General features: G+C 41.2%; 1 protein-coding gene across 3 annotated transcripts in view; it reads left to right on the top strand.

Annotated features, from left to right (window-relative positions):
* Positions 1–859: 859 nt before the first annotated feature.
* The window catches only part of coro2aa (coronin 2Aa), a 42,879-nt gene continuing 21,258 nt past the window's right edge, over positions 860–22,480 (top strand). The window contains exon 1 of one of the 3 annotated variants that reach the window (XM_082535103.1): positions 860–1,282. In XM_082535103.1, coding sequence (XP_082391229.1) covers positions 1,268–1,282 — 15 coding nt within the window. In that variant the 5' untranslated portion in view covers positions 860–1,267. Of the gene's footprint in view, positions 1,283–1,380; positions 1,459–21,031; positions 21,460–22,480 lie in introns of those variants that run through there. The other 2 variants (XM_082535102.1, XM_082535104.1) reach the window with 2 other exon arrangements.

The raw sequence follows: 22,480 nt of genomic DNA, 5'->3' as shown, positions 1-22,480 counted from the left end.
TACTCAGCAGCAGCCAAACACAAGAGTAAACAAGTGCCAAAGCATATTGTTTTGATTTGGTTGTCAAACAATAAGAAACATAATTAAAATAGTACTAAGCATAACGTAAACTTAAACTGATTTTACAGAAACCACATGTTTATTTTTATGCTCTCAAATATACTGAACTGAGCTTCATTCATATGATAACCTGGCTGCTAAAAGGTGACACTGATGGTGATGGACTCTTAAAATAAATGTGCATTATCGATATGCTTTTCTACTTTTTCTGATGAATCAAACTGTAAACTGCAGTTAGGGATGAACACACAGGGTGCTGTTGCAACCAAGAGCAGACAGATTATAAATCAGGGATGTTAAACTTATTTTGATCTTATGTGTGCTGGACCGGTTAAAAATGCAATAAAAAATTAAAATTAAATAAATGTATATTAAAATTAATATAAGACAAAGAAGAGCAATTTCAACAGTACGCCTCAGTTTTCCTACATGATAAAGGAATGCTGTAGTAAGGTGTAAAACCTGTGAAACTACAGTAAAAGATAAAAATGTATGTCCTCCACATTTTCCAAAGCCGTGCAGTGGGCCGGATTAGAGTTTCCGAGGGGCCGACTCTGTTCCCCGGGCCCTATGTTTGACACCCCTGCTATAATTAAGATTTTATTTGATTTTACAGTGGGTGAATAGAGAGCAGCAGGTTAATGTAAATGGTTAATGCTTCCTCTGCTCTTGTGTGATTGATCGTGAAACTGCCATGTTGTGTGTGAATCTGTTAACATCGCTTGTTTGGCCTTCAGTCTACTCGGTGTTCATGATAATATTTATATATCTTTGCACTGATCGACCTGGATTTCCTCGCCCCTCCCAGCCTCCTCCCTCCTCTCTCGTCGCGTCCTGTGCTCGCATCTCTCCCTGTGATCTCTCCTCATCCTCTTTTCTTTTTTTTTTCATGGTGGCTGCAGTTTGAAGGGCAAAGAAAATGTTTTGACTGTGAGATTTTATTTATGTTATTGTTGTTGCTGTTGTCTTCTTCTTCTTTCTTTTTTTTTTTTAAATTCCGGGGGACTCTCAAGGTTGACGCGGGCGTCATGACTTTTAAGTGACCACTCTGCCACAGCAATCGGTGATGTAACACGACTGGTTCCTGCTTCCCGGCTAGTCCCCTCCACCACCAGCAAAGCCAGCACATCCAGCAGGAGCAGCTCCACCGCTCGAGCCTTCTTCCCTCGGGGGAAACACTACCACCTGCCGCCACATCTCGCCCCTTATGACCGTCTCAAAGGTGAGTTCCCTTCAGCTCCAACTTCTCGCTTTGTGTTGCTTACTTGCCATCACGCACTCGCTGCGTGTGCGGGTGGGACACTTTGGGGGGGTCTGAGCTGCAGCCGGAGTTGGAGCTGTGCCATGCGGCTCCACAGCAGGTTGGATTTCAGCGGACGACTTTGCGGCAGCCACGAGGTTTGTTTGCACGCGTTTCATCCACACACACACACCGCTCCAACGTCTTGCTTGGTATTTGACAATGTGACGCAGAAGTGTGCAGCGGTTTCTGTTACACCTGATTCCCCCCCCCCCCCGCACACACAGTATAGCACGACTGCATAGCTCTCTGCTGTTTCTCTGTTTGCATGGGTGGAAACCGAAAACCTGCACTGTCAACTTCACCATGTTTAAACGGAGTGAGTACAGTAGTTGATCTAATTGATTATACGTTAAGTGGACACTTTATTAGATACATCTTACTAGTCCTGGGTTGGATCTGCTTTTTGCCTTCTTCATGGCACAGGTGCTGGAAACATCTCTGAGAGATTTTGGTCCATACTGACAGGATGGCACATTAGATGTGCTCTGTTAGACTGAGGTTTGGACTGTGGGGGTCATTACAGTGAAGTCACCTGTGTTCAAGAAACCAGTCTGAGATGATTTGAACTTTGTGACATGGTGTGTTAACTACAGCAACCAGTGGAACATGTCATCAGTCTGATGGCGTTGTCCCACACGCCATCAGACTGTTTAACTCCTCTCTGGAGGGGAGAGGGAGGGGAAACAGGAGGACAAAGGAGGGGGGAACAACTAAGCTGTAGTGCCTCTTCACCTCACTGTGCAATACCTTTTGTGCAATACTTTTGTAAATAGTCAACGGTGCAATAGACTCAATACTTGAAATGTGCAATTCACTTGTATTTTTATTTTTATTCCTATTTATTCTATTTATCCCCTTCGTATATTTTATTTATATTGTCTCTGTATATATATATATATATATATATATATATATATATATATATATATATATATATATATATATATATATATATATATAATATTCTGTAACTTCTGTCGGTGCTGTGCTTTTTTGGAAATCGAATTTCCCAGAGGAACCCACCCGAGGGATTAATAAAGTTCTATCTAATCTAATCTAATCTAATCATAAAAGGATGGGCATGGTCATAATGCTTAGATAAGCCATTATCTGTGGCAAAGATGCTCAGTTGGATCTAAGGATGCCAAAGTGTGCTGAGAAAACATCCTTCACACCATTACATCACCAACATGAACCGTCAATACGAGGCAGGATGGATCCCTGCTTTCATGTTGTTTGCACCAAAACCTGACCCAGCCATTTCAGCGAGACTCGTCAGATCTGTTGTCCAATTCTGGCGAGCTTGTATGAACTGTAGCCTCAATGTGGTCTTCTGCTTCATGCTCTTCTGCGTACCTCGGCTGTAAAGCGTCACTGTTGCCTTTCTGTATGCTTGAGACAGTCTGATGATGGTGTATGAAAATCCCAGTATAGATCACCAGCTTGTCTGCCACATTCAGAGTCATTCAAATCCCCTTTCTTCCTCATTCTGATGCTCAGGTTTAACTTCAGCAGGTCGTCTTGAGCACATCTACGTGTGATTGGCTGATTAGATATGGGGGTTAATGAAAGCAGTTTAATGAATAAAATTGAAAGGAATTGAAAATAGAATTGAATCCATAATTAGGTTTGTTTTAAAAAGTATTTAGATTTTCACATCTAATGATCTCTAGTATTGGAAGTTTAGAAAATTTTAGCTGTGAAATCCACATTTGTCTTTTTTTTTTATTCCAGCTATCATTCCAGAGCACACACATGCTTAGCTGTCACGTATGACTGAGAAAAGCACACCGTCCTGAACATTCTCTCTTTTTAATCAAGATAGCTGTCAAATCAAGGCAACAGCTAAAAATGAGCACTTTCACCAAACAAGTACTGAAAAAGATTGATATTAAAATAAAATGCTTCTTCCTTTTCTTTTATATGAAACATAATCCAGTATTTAGGTTGTTGGACAAAGCAGCCTTTTTAAAAAAAAATCTTATTGTTTCTGGTTGTTTTAAAAATATTAGCTCAGCAGAAAACAGTTTATGCATATTTTTAAATAATTCTTTAAAATTGATAACTGAAGTTTTAGTTTACTTTTCATCTTAGCATTAAAGGAAAAAAGTAATCCCTACAGATGGCTAATTAGTTATCTGATTAATTTTCAAACAACCTTGTGAACACGTTAGCATTTTAAATAATACTTTTGTTTTGGAAAAGCACTTTAAAGTTGTTTCATTATTCAGGACCTGCGAGTCGCACGTTTGTATTTTTTCTTGGGAGCAAACACAAAATCCAAACAGTGTTACCCTGATAAAGCTGTAATCAAAATGCTGCAGGTCCCATCAGCCAGTATATTGTGAATAGATTTGGTGTGCCCGTTCAGTGTAAACACCTCCCTGCTTCTAAGTGAAGCCTGTTATTTCTGCTCTGTGGGTGGCTGGACTCTTTCAGGCCACCAGTTCACCAGATTGTTTGGATCCATTGTGGGTTTTTTTTTTTTTTTTTATTCACTTCTGTCTGGACGGGTGTAAATAAACTTAAGACAAAGAAAAATAACAGCTTGAGAGCTGTGTTTAATGAACCGAGTCTAATGCTCACCACATGTGGAGCTGTGGGACAAATTTAGGACTTCAGTGCCAGTTGGCTCTTCAAGTGTGGCAGTGCACATCAGTTTCACTGAAGGCCGGTCCAGAGCGTGCGCCGTGATTGGACCAAACGAATATTTGTATAATTTTCAGATGTTTTTTATCAAATTCTTCCTTCTGTTTTATTTTTCCAGAAGTTGTGGTTAGTTGGTTCAGCGAAAGTCCCATTTCACTGCATTTATTGTTGCAGTTTGATATTGATATTCTCAATTTTCCTGTAGCATTAGATAAAAACAGAGGTTTGTATCCAAGGTGAATATTTGGGGGGGATGAGACTGCAGATTTTTGTAAACCTTATCCAGTCTGTTTGGGAGTCACTCCGAGTCACAGCGCAGTGTTTGGAGACAGGTTGCCTCCCACCAGGTGACCTGTTCAATTCCTGGCCCACATAATGAGGCGTTGGCTCTGTGGAACCAGTTGGTCGTCGCAGCTAATCACAAACTGTTGCTGAAAGTGGAAAAAAATCGATTTAATCAGTGGGCAGCCATTTTTTTCCCTTCCTCTCTTCCCAAGTCAAAACAAGGGATTTTTACTCTATTTTTATTCTACTGTGACAGAGCCGTACAGTGTTTTGGTTTGGTGCGCATGCAATGTTTTTAATCCTTTTCTACACTTTTATCACTAACACCTTCAAAATTAGCTCAAAGAACAGTTTACATTTATTAATGAGCCTCATCAATAATAAACCCAACTTAGGCCAGCCCAACTTACTGCTTCCAGCTATTGGTAGGAGTCTTTCCTGTGAGATTCATGCAGCTTTACAGGGTTAGCTACATGAGTATCCATTTGACAGATGAGCTGTTATAAAGTCACAACTGAATCATGCATTACACAGCAGCTTTCTTCAGGTTGAGTCACGAGTGACGCCATCAGGGTGTTTTTTTTGGTGATCATTTCTATTAAAGCCCCTTTTGCAGCTTTTCGGGACTTGACTTTGAAATCTGCTTCTTTTTAAAAAAAAAAAAAAAAAGAAATTACAGATTAATAGGTTACAGGTATATTTGTGACTTCTCAAAGCAATAAAACAACAAACAAAATATATCAATGGGTATCCTAGCAACCTTGTAAACAGACTTTAAGGTTGCTGATATGGCTAGATAAAACATCGTCACCCATACACATACTTTCCACTTTTCAACAGGTTAGGAAATCATAAATGAACTAATAAAAAAGTTTGGTCATCAACCCCGGCGGCAACGCTGGGTTGGTGATCATTAAATTTATCAAGCTGAAACTGTCAACCCCACCTGTTAGCTCGAAAGTGGCAGCCCTGACTGTTAGGTGGAAACATTTAGCTCCCCCATGACTATGACATATTTTCACTCTGTACTGATTAAACTTAATAAGATCCAAGTTCAAGGCTCCTTTCGGGGCTGACCTCAGACACCAGTCTGGCCTTTCCGCCCATCTTAATGCTAAGCTAAGTAGCTCCTAAACACTTTCCAAGCATTTAACACTCAAAAAGAAGCTCCAAAAATGTCGAGCTGCTCCGTTTAAAGGTGTAAAATAATAGTGTTTAGTTTAAGAATTGACCTTTGGCTCCTTTTTTAAATATTTCCTAATGATATACTAACAGTTCGCTGCTCCCCCTCTTTGGGAATTTTATCAGAGCGCATGAGATAAACGGCGAGGTCAGTTACCGCTCTTCAGCTTGGCGGAGGCTTGATGCAAATTTTTCTCTGCGCCCCTGACAAAGAAAAGTCTGTAGCTAATGAACAGCGAACATGTTTTGGGGTTGCGCAGAGTTTAAGACTAATGCGTGTCAGCTTGAGGCATGACTTTTGGTGCCGTGCTGTGTGGAGAGGTGTCATACCAGCTCTCGAGTTGTCTAATTAGGCCTCATCCACCTAATGGCCAACCCGCTGCCAAAAAGAGCATTAGACTAATGAGTTTGCCACACGTCTGCACTTGTGTGAAACAAAAATCTCCCGACCACAAATGAACCCTCCCTGCTGTAGCCGGCTTTGAACTCGGTGAAAATTCTTGACAGTCTCATTTTTAACAAGGTGTTTGTGGGATTTGAAGGCACCACAGGCTCTTCTGTTTAAATCCACTGTAGAGAGAGTAAAAAAATCTGCTGTGCACTTTCATGTTAGGGCCATAAAATGCTAACCTGGCATGTCATCACACAGACTGTTAAACACATACCTGAGATTCCCTTGCTTTGTCCAGCCTGTGACGTGTGCTGTTTGCTATGTAGGTCCTCGTTTCTTCAGAATCTCTGAGCAGAGCCTCTTTTGTTTTGTTTTTTTTTTCCTGCTGTGGAAATACTTGGCTGTTTATCTTGTAGTATAACTTAATGTCACTCACATCCGGAGCAGTGATGAGGCGCTTGCTGCTGCTGCTGTTAGGAGTCAGTCTTTCCTTCTGTAACACCTGCAATGAACTGAAGGTGTGCTTTTGAGCAAACATGCCCTTGAATCAACCCGATGACCTGAGCGCTAGAAAATCTGTGCTGGATATATGCGGCTGTTAAGCTGCTGTTGTGCAATAAAGTGAAGACAAACCTGTTGTTGCGGGCCATTTAGTTACCTGTATGACTGCAGCCAGAGCTTGGTTTGCATTTCCAGCAGTAACCTGTAACCTGTGGGAGGCCTCAGGGTGAGGCAAGGCATGTATCTCCCAGCTGGCTTGGAAAGACCTCAGTATCACACTGGAAAAGCTGGAAGAGGTGTAGAGGGGGGCCTGGGCGCCCTAGCAACCCAGACCCAGGCAAGCAGCAGAAGCTGGATAGATCGATAAGCAAATCTAGCAGCCAGTATGAGCTGTTTTTAAAAGAGAAAAAAAAATTATATAAAAATGTTGTGTTGTAACAGAGCTGGAAGAACAAACAGATTAATTAATCAGAAATGTGTTGCGAGAATCATGTAATTAATTTTTAGTAGTGTTAAATTCACTGATCTCTGATTTTCATCGATGACCTATCTTGTTTTAAAAAAGCTTAAAATTTTACCAATTGAGGGTAAAATGTTTTGCTTATGTAACATGTTTATTTTTGATCTAAATTTGGGCATTTGGAGTCCACCGGGACTCAGCTTTTTGGAGCCAGCCTCCAGGGGCCCGTGGAGCAGCTGCAGTTCTTCAGTGGCTGGACGTTGCTCTTTGGGGATTCAGTGATTTTAAGCATTTAAAAGTAATAAATCTGCAAAAACAACTTCAACAATGGTCACTGTAGTCATTAAATGTTCAGGATTGTAGCTGTGCATGGTTTTGTCTTTGCAGCATTGTGTGTGTGTGTGTGTGTGTGTGTGTGTGTGTGTGTGTGTGTGTGTGTGTGTGTGTGTCAATCATGCATTTTTACTTTCTTTGTTGAGGGTTACATCCCTGATTTATTAAGAGGAAAACCCTGAAACTGAAGCAGCTCATGTCACATGTCCTCTGTTGCCATTACAGACCCGACTTTGTGCCCTGAGGTGATGTTGGAGAACCCTGTGTCCTCAATAAATGGTGCCTCATACATGACTGTACCTCCAGAACAAAGCCCCCCGTGGCCTTAAGACTCTTACTCTCTGCCCCCGCCACACCTCCTGTGGTTCAGTTTTCACTAAAACTAATGAAGGCCTGCTTCACTGCCCGGCAGGGTCAGAGTGATTTCACGGTACTTGTGGCCTCTTTCAGTTAATCCTGCTGTTCTCACACTGTCAATAAAACATCTGGTATGCACTTATTCTGTCTTTGCCAGGATTTTCTAACAGGTGGAAATCTTTTGAGTGTTCTTTCTTCGGAGATTGTGTGCCCTCAAAAACTCAGAGTAACACAAATTTCTGGTGATTTATTTTTCTTAAGTGCACCTAAGCAATAGTTTTCTAAAGTTCTTCATTGGGCATTGGCTGCTTTTTCACTCATGTTCAGTTCAGTCCTTGTATCTCACCATTTTCAGAGGAAGTCTTTATTAGCTTTTTTCAGTCGCTTAATTCTGATCTGTGACTCATTCAAACATAGAAAGTACGTAACTCCACAGGTGAACCAGTGTTGTGTCTACACATACCAGACAACATGGCAAAAAACAATTTAAAATTGCATCTTTATGCACTTTGTTACCAGCAGCCTGTCAGAGAATTCACTCCCATTTCTTTAGTTGAATCCATGAAAATAGATGTCACAGTCTGGCCGACCCAAAGTAGTATTTTTGCACTAAGGTGATTCCCGAAGAGGTATTAGCCAAAAACCTGTCACTCTCTGTAACAGTGTGCAGTGTGTCCTTAGAAAAAATTGAGGAAACTGGACAAATGGAAGACAAAAAAGAAGGGGCAGGCCTAAGAATCCATCGATAGCAGATTAACAGTATCTGAAAGACATGTCTTTAAGAAATAGGGGGGAAAAAATCCAGCAACGACCGAACACAGGACCTGAGATAAGCACGTTAATCCTTATTTTAACGCTCTTCTCTCTTGGTGTCTTTTTTGAGAAGTGTGAGCAGAAGCCAGATTTTTGAGTTGTTGTGTTGATTCATCACCGGGGAGTTGTCGTCTGGTATTCGTGGATCATCATTTGATGCTTCAGCCTGGCGGTCAAACTGAATAAAATCTGCAGAGTATTGGGCTTTAGTAAACAATCTGCTGGTGGATATTGGGGAAGATTACTGTACTTGTCCTGACAATGGTTTAAAAATCCCGAAAATGCTCTTATATAAATCGAGAGGGTGCATGTGACCACAGAAGCTCTCTGTCTTTGTCCCAAAGACTACAAACTTCCCTTAAACAAGCTGTCGTCTGCTGTTTGTCACTGCAGGGCATTTACAGTGCCAGGCATAATGACTCCTCCAACAATGGCTTCGAAAGTCTTGTTTGTCTTTCCACCCTGACCTTCTTTTTCTTTTACTGTTACGTCACTGACACTCAGATCAGTCGTGGCAGGTTGCCGTGCACGTTTCTGACATGACAGCTGTTTGGGGATTATCCGGCACCACGTGGGTCAAACAGAGAGGGGATTATTTTAGAAAATATAGACGGAGTCAGTAAATGTGTGCACAGTACAAGTAAAATACTGCAGGCCAAGCTTCAGAGTGAACAGCTGGTTAGCACCTGAAGGGTTTATATGCGGTTTCTTTGGTAGTTGTTCTATTGAGGCGTCTGATGACATCATGCGCACATTGCTTGAGAATTGTTTGCCATGTTGGCTGTGACACAGCCACTGGTTGGCGGGAAAAAACATGAATCTCCTGACCAGTTGGCAGTGGTTCCTGAAGGTTACTGGCTCTTGCTGGATGAGGTTGCACCAAAAACTTCCTTGTGTTGCTTTGGTTGCTATCAGATTGCCACAGTTGTCTGTAGTTTTTTTTTCCCCCTCAGCCGTAAAAGGCTGATAGGGTGTCGCTGTCACCCCGCTGGACAGGTGGCCAGCTGTCCAAGTTTGTGAATGCAATAACTCAGGAATGAGGCAACATAGGATTTTCAAGATCATCCCATTGAAGCATTTACTGAAACTCTGTATAATATCAGTAAGTTTTGATTAAAGGTCACGTTTGTTTAGTTTGGTGCTTTTTTTTTTTTTTCATTTTTAAGAATTCCCATATAAAGATCAGAAGCTTCTGGTCGGACTTATAAAAACCCCGCTGCTTCAGGCAGCGTGCGCTCCGGTTGTTTTTGAAGTTGGCAGCTCTTAGTCATGAAGCAGATGGGTCAGCAGAGTCTTATTTATTATTCATGATAACGAGTGGTTGGCCACACACACACAGGTGTGTGTGTGTGTGTGTGTGTGTGTGTGTCAGCCTGTTGGTTCATGAGATTTAAAGTTGCACATCATGAAAATTACTGTTAGAACAGTTGCAGACTTGGTCTCTGATGCCATGTTTGCTTATTAAACCCGACAACTGCTTTCCACAGATAAGTTTACAGGGTGATTAGAATAAGTGGCTCTGTGTACTCAAAAATATACCGTATATTGTGTGTATGAATACATACTGTTATTTATACTTGCAGCGAGGCACGAGACTGACATTTTTGTGTGCAGACAAAAATATTTCAGCAACTGCTGGATGACTTTCTGTGTTAATGGATAAACAAACTGGCCGTGCATTTGTTGCCTGATTTACATGTGGTTTGGCAGTGAAAAGTCTGCTAACACATGGATTGCCATAAAACTTGGCACAGGCATTTAAATTCTGATCGCTTTTGTCTTTTCTTAAAGGTCTCATGTTACAGCCAGATCATTTATTCTACCGTGCCTGAATAAACCATGTTTTAGCCTGGTTCTGTCTGCACTGAGCCAGCACTCTTTGCCAACTGGGAGCAGTACTTTTCTCTTTATGATGTCTCAGGGCAGGGTTTGGCATCTGTTCCTATCAAAAGAGCCAAGATTGATCAGTTTTTGCCAAAGACATTTGTATTTAGGGGAAAACCATTTTTTTTTTTTATCATCCTTATGATGAAGATGACACAGCCTGTAAGGTATGAACTGGCCTCTCCAATTTGGGTAAAAATAATTGTCTTTTTACATGTGAACACGCTGCAGTGCGTTTTATTTAAGATTCGCTAGGAGACAGACTCTTCTGTCTAGAAAGAACACGGCAGCTTAGGTTTATAAAACAGCATCTGAACAAACCACAAGATTTCTGGATTAATGTACTTTGGACAGATGAGACAAAAGTGGAGATGTTGCACAGTGGCATGTTTGGGGAAAACAACCAAACCCCCCCCCCCTCGACGTAATCATAAATGCCTCGTACCAAACATCAAGCACGGTGGTGGAGGGGTGATGATTTGGGGTTGTTTTCCAGCCACAGGACCTCAGTACCTTGCAGTCCCTGAGTGGACCATGAACCTCTCTGTATACCGAAGTGTTATAGAGTCACGTGTGAAGCCAGTTCTTGCTGTTAAAGGTTAAATCATTGGGTATACTTAATTTATCACCAAACTGCAGAGAGTCCTGTGAACATTTTTTTCCACATGACTGTATAAACTCTAAGTTAATTGTGTGAAGTGGCCTACTTTAGTTTATGGCCTGCAGAGGTATATCCGATCTGTTGCCAGTTTACTTCATTAGCGCTAGTATGACTATGTTAGCCTGCTAATATAATGACTTAGTGAGCATGTTATAGTTGGGTTAAGCATTAGCTTTTAGCTGAAGACTACTCACAAAACCATGTATAAGTGCATTTCTTTAGCTAATGTTTGGTTTGAGGCTTCACAGACAATTTGAGTCTAGCATGTCATGTTGCATGCCACAGTGCATTAATGCAGTTAGCTAATGGGCGTGATGTGATTTGCTGTGGCCTCGTTTTGCTCGACAGCAGGATGTACACTGTGGCTGTACGCTGTCTGTGTATTGTTTATACAGAGAGGGTGAGCCTATATAATAGCAAGCCAATCCCCTGGAGTCTCAGAAAGTGAAGCTCACCTTGACTACAGTTACTATGGATAAAGTGGATGGATGGCCTCTAGCTGCTGCTAAGCTCCTCAACACTGTATTAATCTACATGATGAGGATCCTTGTAACTTCCTTGGTGTGCTCTAATCAGACCAGCTCATTGCCTTTGTTGAATAATGAATCATGCTTTAGCCATCTTGTCATTTAATATTCCTTATGTGTATAAAATAAATTATTAATTCTCATAAAAAGGTCCTCTTAGACTAATTTTAGAACATCCAACCTAATTTGGTGCACATTTTTTCCCACTTTTCTCCCTTTGATGTAGAATATTTTTAACTCTGTCAGGAGTTTTCACTGCAAACATCACCAGCTGGCTGCAAAACAGCTTTACTTAGTTATAATTGATATAAGATAAAAAGACACTCCCTCAAGGATACACACACACACTTGTCTCTATTCTGTGATGTGACACAATGTGTGCTTATAACCAGCCATATAATGTGATTAATATTTTAATAGGCCTGCAGTTTCTCAATGAAACGGCTCCTCGCACAGCTGAGATCTAGGTCACTTGGCGACGTTTTATGTACTTTATTTTATTTATTGTAAACAGACATGGAAACACTTAATGTGTCCCATCTGAAAATAAGAGGTAAAAGGCATCGATGTATTCATATAAATACAACCATTTACAGCAAATAGTGCTGTTTCTGTCCTGAAAAAAGCCAAAAACACTTCATCCCTGCAGTTTGTTTAAGAAACGGCTACCAGACCACAAATTAAGCCAGTATGATTCTGGATTGTAAACTCCTGTGTTGTTTTTGTTCTATATTATTTTTATGTCTGTAAAAGGTTTGAAAAGACAAGTAACTTAAGTAGTAACTTAGTATCTGTGCTATTATGTAAAGCATGTGCATCATGTCTGCTGTGCAGCTAATGTGGCACACCCTTAAAGTAAAGCCACTACTCACTCCTCACTTCACTTTCATTATTAAGTAGACATGAGCAACAGGGACCATGTATATAGAAAAAATGGCTTGTTCGCCATGACGTCACCCATTGGGGTGGGACAAAGCTGCCAACTATTAGAGGGCAGAGGCTTTACTCACGAAACGCAACCATATGTAACCAATGCCTCATTTTTCTGCACAAACTGACCAATCAGAGCAGATGGAGGAAGGGTCACAGTAAAATGTCTCAGGCACAGGACAGCTGCTTAGTGTAGGCACAGACTGGGCCAATACTAACACTCACTCTCGTTTTAGGAGAGTTATAATACCCAATAACTAAATGTGATGGAGCTAAAGCTTATTATTAGTCACTACAATACAACAGGTCGACTCTTTAGGTAACTATTGACAATGGGAGTGGTGACTGAACCAGGCTGGGGTTTGAGACACAGAGATGACTTGAACACTTAGATAGTATCAGATTACACGGATGTTTTCAGGAGCCTTCCTAAGAAATTACAGATGCCTTTCTGGGAAATCAACAGATGGAAAGAAGTTCAACTGTAACTGCTCTGACTGCCTGTCTGTGACGTGATCGTCATGCGTTGCATGCAGTATGACCATTTCCAGCTAAATCTCTTAATGAAAGTTAAGGGAAAAAAAGCGATTTTCTTTCCTGGTTGTCAAATCCAGAATCTCGCTTTATATACCGTTTCTATGATCCTCACAGTTGGCTTACATGTGCGACAACTGAGAGAGGTGCCTGTAGATGAATCGGGATGAATAACGGATTTCAACATGCTTCGTGATCTATAAAATGAGTAACAGTACATGGTTTGAATGCTTTTCCAACAACTTCGTGGTCCATTGGTTTTTACAAACCCTGCTTCGTGCCAAAGTTGATGTAAGCAGGTAGTGTAGCTGTGATATCACTGAATGGGAATTGTTTCAAACAGATGTGTTAATGGAGATTTTGGAGTGAATCAGACGTGAAAGAATGAGGCGTTCTGCACAGGCATGCAAACAAATTATTCACGTTAGATTTCGGCCAACTGGAGGTGAGATCACTATCACACAATGTTCTTAAAGCAGCCATCTGATGGTATGGGATTAAAGGTGTTACTCAAACTACAGAGAGCAAGTTTCCAGCTGGTGATTAAATACCTGAATCACTTAATATACACAAGTCTTATGCAAGGGTATATCTGTCATTTCTTTAGATTCTGCTAAGGTAACAGGAAATCAGTGCAGTGATTTATTGAAACATACAATGAAATTCTTCAACACAGCCTGAACTCTCTTTGGCAGATTTCTTGTCATTTCTTTAAATGGTCTTCAGGAATAGTTCATCAGGTTTCTTGAAGAACATTCAAAGCTCTTCTTCTTCTTCTGTTCTCTGTCAAGATGATCCTACACTGCTTCAATGATGTAGGATCCAATGACGGATCCTACATCATTCAATGATGTAGGTCCAGGCTCTGGGGAGGCCAATCCATGACTGTTAGTGCATCATTGTGTGTTTTTTCTATCTCTTCATGCTTTTACCGCACTGTTTGGGATCATTGCCGTGCTGAAAAATGAAACAGTCGCCAGTCAGCTGCTTTCTATACGATATTGCATGACAGTACTTTACAAATTTCTTCAGTAATCGTCACTCCATCAGACCTGTTGCAACTGATTTCACTGTAGTTCCTGTGTTAATTATCGTACCTCAGCCTTTTCTCCGTGTCTCCCATCCTTAAGAATGACGTCATGACAGCCACACTTCCACTGAAACCATTTCTTTTTTGTTTTTTTTGCTTGTCCCGTTTGGATCTTTAGCCATCAGAATTGTTGTCTGAAGGCCAAAAAAGATGCCAAGCGGATTTACTTTACCAAGTGGATCATCATGGCCTTGCCATATTGGTCCATTTGATTGACCTTTTTTATAATTATGTATTTATTTTATTTTATTTCCAGTTGTTACAGACGGGACTGACATGACTGGGGGATAGGACAGGGAGAAAGAAAGAAAGACAAAATATAACAAACAAACAAAAAAAAAAGAAAATCCAGAGGACCCAGAGTACGAGGACCCAAGGAGGACCACCAGGGGGGCAACCTTGCCAGAGAAGAGCTAAGCAGCCACGGAGCAGAGGCCAGAGGGGGGTTGCAGTGATGTGCCCGCGGGCTCTACCGGCAGCCAGCTGTGCCAGAGGGGACCGACCCTCAGGGCCAGAGGCCTGAGGGCGCCACACCTCCCAGAAGGGGCCCAGCCAGGCCACAGGCACCAGGCCCCGCCAAGCGGCCACCAGGAGTGAGCCGGTACATACATGAGCGCCCAGACACCAAGAACCACCAACGCACCAACGTCTGAGGGCATCAGCCACCGGCAGGGAGTGTGGTGAGGGCAGATAGGCCTCCATATCTTGGAGAGCCTGAGATGTTGAAACCATTTCTAACGAGGCTTCAGCAAACAATAAATCAGCTGATGGGCAACATGCACCTCTCAGGTCTTGTGTCAGTGTGTCAAACGTTTGCTTGATTTTTCTTACGGACATGCTTTCAGATGCTGTTCGTCTCCAGAGGCCTGGTAATGAACTAATCATTTGATTCAGGTGTGTTGACCCAGGGCGATATCTAAAACCTGCAAGACACCGGCACTCGAGGCCTGGAGTTGCCTACCCCTGCTCTAGAAAGACAGATTTGCTTCTTGATTGAGCGGCTGGAAATAGACTCAAAAATTTGGACATGTTTCCCAGGTTTAGACTCGTGCTGACAATTCATACCCCCATGATTTTCATCAGCATAGTTAGTCACACCTTAGTTTGTTGAGACAGGAACAGATTCTGATCTTAAACTTGATACTCGTGCTGCGTCTTGTGCGTTTTTAAAAACTGGATTGTTGACGACGGATTTAAAACCTGATGTCATACCTGACTATTCAGCAAACTTCAAAACTAAAAAAAACTCTTAAAATAACAACATTTTTGCTATTTCCCCCAAAAAAGGGGAATTACTGAAACTCTAAATAGTTTCTGTTGCACAAACACCTGAATGCTTGACTCGTTACATGTACTGACACTGAACCAGACAGCTAGAAAGGTATTTTCGTTATCTTCTCATCGCCTGAATCATACCAGTGTGCCCCTGATTGTTGGGAATCAGATATATTTAACTTCACTTGCTGGTCTTACGCTTGCCTCGTTATGATTTCACTCTTTCAGAGTTTTCACTGCACGGACCATGTGGCTACTTTATTCAATCAGTATTTTATTTTTATCCAGGCAGGTGTGGCTTCTCATTTGCAAAGTGAAGCAGAAAAACCAGAGCACAAGGTGACATGCAAATCTACGAGGATCAGGGGAAAATAAGGAAAGGAAGACTTTGCTTTTCTCTGATGCGGTGCTGAGTCCTCACCAATACATTGGTGACATCCAAAATGACCAGCCTCTCATTTATTTGTTTTCAGGTGGACCCGTGTAAATGAATCTGTCTGCAATGTAGGCTTCTGTGTACACTGGGCTTCAATAGCTCCAATACAATTGAATTACTGACTGCACCTGTATTTGAGCTGGAATGCAGTGTTTGCTCAGTTGGCATACAATTTCTGTATTTAAAAAAAAAAAAGCAACCCCAAACATACTCTAGGAGTGAAGACACTGAGGCGAAACACATGACTGGCACTGAAACCAGATGTTTTACAGCCAAAACACAGTCAGACAGCTAATCAGCAATGACAAAGTAAAGAAGGGAAGGTCACTGTGTGTCTGCGGTGTCAAAGGGTCTGGCCTATTTTCTCACAGCAGCTAGTTATTAACCTGCCACTGTGTGAGTTGAGATTAGAGGGAAAGCTTCTGGTTTAAGCTCTTTGGAAGGAGCCACAAGCTTTTAGGACTCTTGCCCTGTGCTTATTGATAATTGCCACACACACACACAGAGTCAAAATGACAAGCTTTAATCATAGCCAAGAGCTTAATGAAAGGAAATACAGAAGGTAACAACAAATGGATCCAGGGCTTCCAGTATGTGTTGTAAATCACAGTTGTCTGTAGTGATAAGGAGGTGACAGGGTACACGGTGATACTGGCAAATCTCTCGAGCTCTGTCTGTCTGGTTGATATCCTTGACACACCTTTTGGCAAAGTGAAACTGGCTTGAAAAGTTTTAGACATATCTTCCAGTCGCCCAGTAATTAGTAGACTTGTTATTAAATTTTTTCACTATTTGTGTAATAATTCTGTTCTTCCGCTGTAGGTTTTAGTTTTTAAGAGGTCAATGTGAGAATCACTGCTAATGTTAGGGTTAGTTTTCCCGCTTTCTCTCTGTGATCAAACAGCAGCCCCTGATGAGCCAGCAGCTTCTCATGCTTTCACCAGTTTGTGTTCTGAGTCTTATCTCAGAGACACTGTGACCGTTGGACTTTGTTGTGTATTTGGGGGACATGTGTTTGCAGCGTTTTAGAGCTTTATCAGTAGTGTCGCGGCATGTGTGTGTCCAACAAGTGCATACTTCTCTTCTATGTTACAGATGAAGTTAAGTACAAGGTATCTTCTGCTATGAAGATAAATGGTTTAGGTGCAAAACGTTTGATTGGCTTGTGAAATATATTGCCATGACTTAAACTTTGTCTGAAATGGTTCAAAAATTACCTCCACCTTTAACCTACATTAATCTGATGCTTACACATGCCAGTCATTACATTAGGAACGTAATGACTCTCCAGTCAGCTCAATCTCTAGGTAATAACTTTTGATCACAAGGTGATTGCACGAGTCACCTGGTGGAAGGCAACTTCAAACAAACTCGGTCCAACTTGACTAATTCAGTCTTGCTTCAATCAGTTCACGCTTAAAGATTGTTAAAGATTTGCAAATAATAATTGACATCTAATTTATAAATGCGGACAGACTGTTGCAATCAGTGCGAGTTGGTGTGCGCTGATGGGTTACTTTGCAAAATCAAAAGGTTATTGCACATGGTCATAATAATTTTGATCATTTCAGTCTCTCACCACTGTTTTCCATGGCTTGACTGTAGCATAATGCTAGCCAAGTGTTGCACTTATGGCAGCTCATTCATTGTGTGCACTACCTTCTTAATATAGCAGGGTTTGTATGCATTTATCATTCTGTTTTCCCCCATTTCAAGGAATGGTATCTTTAAACTTGGAAACTCTAGCAAAATGTGTTTAATTGGCTAGCTAGTTGCTTACTAGCATTAGCAACATGAATCCAATGGCTAATTAGCATCATGCTAATTAGTTACAAAATTCTACTTGTTGTCCAGTCTTAGGACTACAGTGGGACCTATTGCACCTCTGGGCACATATAAGCTTAGAAGTCTTGCTGAGTCTATGTCATGCTGATCGTTACCTGAAGCATTTTTTTTTTTTACCATCAGTCATGTGTAACTGTCAGCTAGCTGTGTGGAAATGGAGTTGTGCCAATGCAGATGCTTAGAATAACAAAGCTACCTTACACACCTACACTTTTCCATCTGTCAGTTACAGTAATGAGGTAATCTTGTTTCTGTTGCAATCTGTCCTGTCATGTACAATCATGCACAAGCTGCTACACAATGCTGACAACACGAGATTCTTGATTTTTCTGTTGTAGATTCAGTTTTGGTTTAAAAATCATAACACGCACAAAAAAATGCTTTTAATATTTTCACTTGTTCTTTTTTTTGCTTGAGGCAGACTGGATTCACTTTATTCATTAAAATAATAAATATAGGAAAAAGTATTTGCCTTTAGTAACATTTAAATTGCGCTACCGTATGATAGCAATCGAAACCGCACGGTATCACATTTTGTGTGGGGATATTGTATTGATAACAGAAACGCCTATATCAGTATTTTTAAATGAATTAAAATACTGTGACTGACTGCAATCACTCTGGAGAGATTGTCGAAGGTTTGCAAATAATTGTCTAATTCATAAATGCAGAGTAATGGTCAACATGTTGCTGTCATGTTCCTGCTGGTTGTATTCTACTTATATTTCTTTAGAACAGGAGGGTTATGAGATGTAAGAATGTCTGTTTAAATATAAATTTCTAGAAACGTGTGATTTGCATCAAGTTATCAGAGTTGATTGCTGTACTATCAAAAACTGAATGTATGTAAATCCCTAGCTTGACCTCATTCAATAGCAGACTGATAGCAGACTACTTATAGCAACATTTGTGGCAGGATTTAGTGGCATGCTAGTATGCTTGGCACTCTAGTACTGGATAAATCAGATATTCACAAAGTTTAGCTCTGAGGACCTAATTTGCATTTTGAAAAAAGGTGATAAATCGCAATATGCAGTACTCAGCATATCGCAAAATGTGTGTCGTGACGGAAGTATTGTGATGCTTGGGCTATGTGGGGATTCCCACCTCTGCTACATAATAGTATTGTTACTGTCATTCAGTCATTTATGCAGGTAGGACAGCAGTGGATGGAGAAAACTGTACATAGGACAGACATTTATGTAAACGGTTGCTGATAATAAAGAAGAGAGAAGATTAATGGAGAAGATTAAAAACCATCTGCTATCTTCAATCAGAAAGGCAAGATTGAAGCATTAAATATGTGTACACATGGCCAAATCCTACCTTACTGCAGGTAAAGTAAACAGTCGTATTCTGAACACTTCCTCCCATTACAGCTAACGTGCAGGAGCTCAGGTTTCTGTGGTAACAATGACTGACCAGCCCCTCTGTGAAGGCCAGCTGCCAGTGGACAACTCTTTTTTTTTTTTTTTTTTTTTTTTTTTTTCGCCCCCTTTCTCTCACCCCATCCTCATATCGACCTGTTATCCTAGCGTGTGCTGCTAATGTGCCATTACATAATGGTTCACTTTGACTCGACGGTCCAGCTGAAGCCATGTGAACGGTTGAAAGGACTTTTGTAGCAGCTTGGCATTCTGCCCAAAATGCAGCCGATCTGATATCTGATGCAGGCTGAAGATCACAGAGAACAGAAGGTTTGAGAGGGGCTGTCACAGATTATTACGCTAACAGGAAATATTAGTTTGGCGCTTTTGTAGCGGAGAACATCTGGCTTAATCGGTGTGAATATATGAGTCGGCTAATGGTGAGGAGCCGAGCTGGTGCTGTGTTTGTTCCTGAAGATGGACCCACATTTTAAATCTTCACTTAAAATAGTTTACATCACTTTTTAGTATATAGTTTTACATTTTTCTCTTTGTCAGATCAGAAATCGTAGAGGAAGAGACAAAGAGACGATACGAAGCATACGTTTTATGCACTGTACCTTGCTTAAGTTTTAACCCACCCTTTATTTTTTTGTTTTGTTAGGAAAATAGGAAATGGGTGCACTGATTTGATGAAACGTGTGAAAACATACAGAGTGGGGACAAGCCTAACCAACCTGAAAGTCACTTTTATTCTTGAACACAGCTGGAACTTTTGTAGGTAAGCTTTCTCAGAAGTATTTAAATAGTCTTCAGGAATAGTTCTCTGGGCTTCTTGAAGGACACTTAAAGCTCATCTTTGGAAGCTGGCTGCCTTTTGTTCTGTTCTCTGTCAAGATGATCCCATACAGTAGATTGATGAACTGAAGGTACAGAAGCATCTCTTAGGTCCTGTGTCAGATCTTTGCCAGATTATGTCCTATTCCTTAAAAGATATGACTTCCAGATACTGTTGGTGTTTTGTTGTTTTTAAGGATGTACTGCACACCATGCCCAAATATTCCAGGCTTTCAGCTAATATGTCTTTGGGAATCACCACTAAAAATGTGACTTGGATCAATCGACCAGCTGATTAAAAGCTAATTAGTATATTATGATCAAATTCCACATATTTACTTCTTCCATCTTCTGAAATGTGAAGCTTTCCAGCTCCTGTTTGCCGTATACAGGACAATAAAATCATTTTTAAAAATATTTTTTCATGAAGATGTCAACAATATTTGGCAGTAAAATGTAACGGCAGAAACTACTCCTACCCTAAATTCGGATTTTCCAGTCGGTGCTTCAGTTTTCTCAGCAACTGTTCCACTGATCTGCTTCCAACTAACTCGGAGTAGTACTCGTGATCCGAATAGGTGGAGCATCCAGTTTGTCATAGTTTGGATTAGCGGTTCTCATATTTTGGCTAAAGGTTGTTCAGTCTAGAGCACCGACTACCTGCCTGTGAGGCTTTTAGGGAACATCTGTAAATTGCAGCAAGACTGAAAACAATCACAAGTAAACCTGAACCTGGAGAAAACATTGCAGGGAAATTTGGTCACAGTTTAAAAATAACTGCTGTCAGCAAGTATGGCTCAGTTCCTCATGCTTGAGCAAACCACTTCCTAAAAATATTATCTGTTCTTTTTAGGCTCCCTTTGCAAAGACATTTGGTGAAAGTATTCCTACATTCATGCTTATTTTAAACCCCTCAGCCGTATGGACGTTTTCACCACCTGCTTTCATTGTATTTCCTTTACGGAGTTTGAAAAACCTGCCAAGCGCGTTTTTTCTGAAGAACTTTGAATCACTTGTGTGTGAACCGAGCCTCGTCTCAGAGATACTCCGGTCAGAGTTTCTAGGAATCCACATATACGTGTTATTTCACTACCTTTACATGTAAACAAAACAAATCTGGCAAGTAGATCGTTTCTTTTTTTTATTTTGAGCAACAGGGTTAAAGATGAGCGTTTGCAGTTACGAGAGTGAGAAATCCTGATTGAGCAAACGCTGCGGAGGAGTGACTGGAGGGAGTGGCACTCGAGGAAGGAGAGGGAGTGAGATTACCTGCTGTCTCTCACTCCCCCTCGCTCTCTCTCTCTGTGCAGTCACCTCCCTCTCGGGGAGTGTACACACTCCTGCGCTCGCTCCTTGCTTGTTCACACACGCTCTGGGCTTCATGGTGCACACACACATACTGTCTGTCGTCGCTGACTAGACTGCTTGTGTTGATTGTGCACATCAAAGAAGAAGAGCTTGAGTGCAGGAGGGACTGTAAGATCTTTTTGGACTGGGTTTCGTGGTGTGTTTATGTTCACACGCGTGTGGGGAAAGTAATCACAACAGCAGCAGCACTGGTCCATGAAGCTAGGATAAAGAAAAAGAAGTGATTGTAGTTTTTTTTTTTTTTTTTTTTTTTTTTTTGTTTGTTTTTGTCTTTTTCTGATTTGGCTTGTCACTGAAGACAGAGATCAACTGTTTCCCTCTTCCCTGCTGCTGGTGCTGCTTCTTCCACCAGTGACAACTTACTCGACAGGGTGAGTACTGCTGAACTCCCACCTCACCTCCTTCGCTCTCCCCCTGATTCAAGTGAGCCTTTTTCATCCGTGTTGTCCCTCCATGTGGGTGTTGCTCCCTCTGATCGGTCTCTGCAGTTTGACATTCGCTTATTGATCTCCGTTTTATTCTTTAGACCTCCATGCGTGTGTGTGTGTGTGTGTGTGTGTGCGTGCTCGCCATTTCCCCCCCGAAGCTTTAAACTCAGGACTGTTGAGTGCACATCAATAAGACAGACTTGAACAAGATGAAACAAAAACCGTTCTGCAGACTGACTCTGAATCTGAATTTCCACAGCAGCTCACATTTAATGTGACTGCACTTGTGCTCTTTTAGTAAATTATCCTACAGCCCCGAGATCGGACATGTAAGCTCTCATTTGCTACCGTAAGTGTGGAGATATTTTCAGTTTTTTGCTGAGGATTTAAAAAAAAAAAAGTCGGAAGCTGTCCCAGAGTTGTTGTAAAAATGACATCATCATCAGCTAACATCCCAGTAAAGTTATTTCAGCTCACAGATTCAAAACACTCCCATTCACTGAAATATGCGTCTTCTGGTTTGGATTTCAGTCTTTTTGAGGTCTTTTCATTAAGCCGGCAGTCCTGATTTATTCACACGAGTGTCCCGAGTGGGGAAACTGTAAGACTCGGCTGGGATACGATCAAACATTTCGGGGAGTTCTTAGGAAACTTTGCTTGTTGATTTGTGGTGAAACCCTGACCGTCTGATTGTGTCATCATCTCATGTCTTGTTTCAGCTTATAGTGAGTCTTCTTAGGAAATAAGTGCGCCGTGATTTGTATCTTATTGTCTTGCAAATTACGTTACATATGGATGTCCTTCAGGAGCTAATGGATGTTCACCGCGTGAGCTGTGCACTCTCTCTCCAGCCGGGAACTAATGGAAAACTCTTAAGGGCAGACTTGTGTTAATGCAGTACCTGCTCACTATGATGTCTGGTACGTGGCTGGGTGGAGTTTGTTTTGCTTCATCTTTGCACTGT

This window comes from Aulonocara stuartgranti (genome assembly GCF_965226115.1).
Source record: "Aulonocara stuartgranti genome assembly, chromosome: 6".
Classification (NCBI taxonomy): domain Eukaryota; kingdom Metazoa; phylum Chordata; class Actinopteri; order Cichliformes; family Cichlidae; genus Aulonocara; species Aulonocara stuartgranti.
The sequence above is the reverse complement of the archived record's forward strand: the minus strand, read 5'-3'. Positions and strand labels throughout refer to the sequence as shown.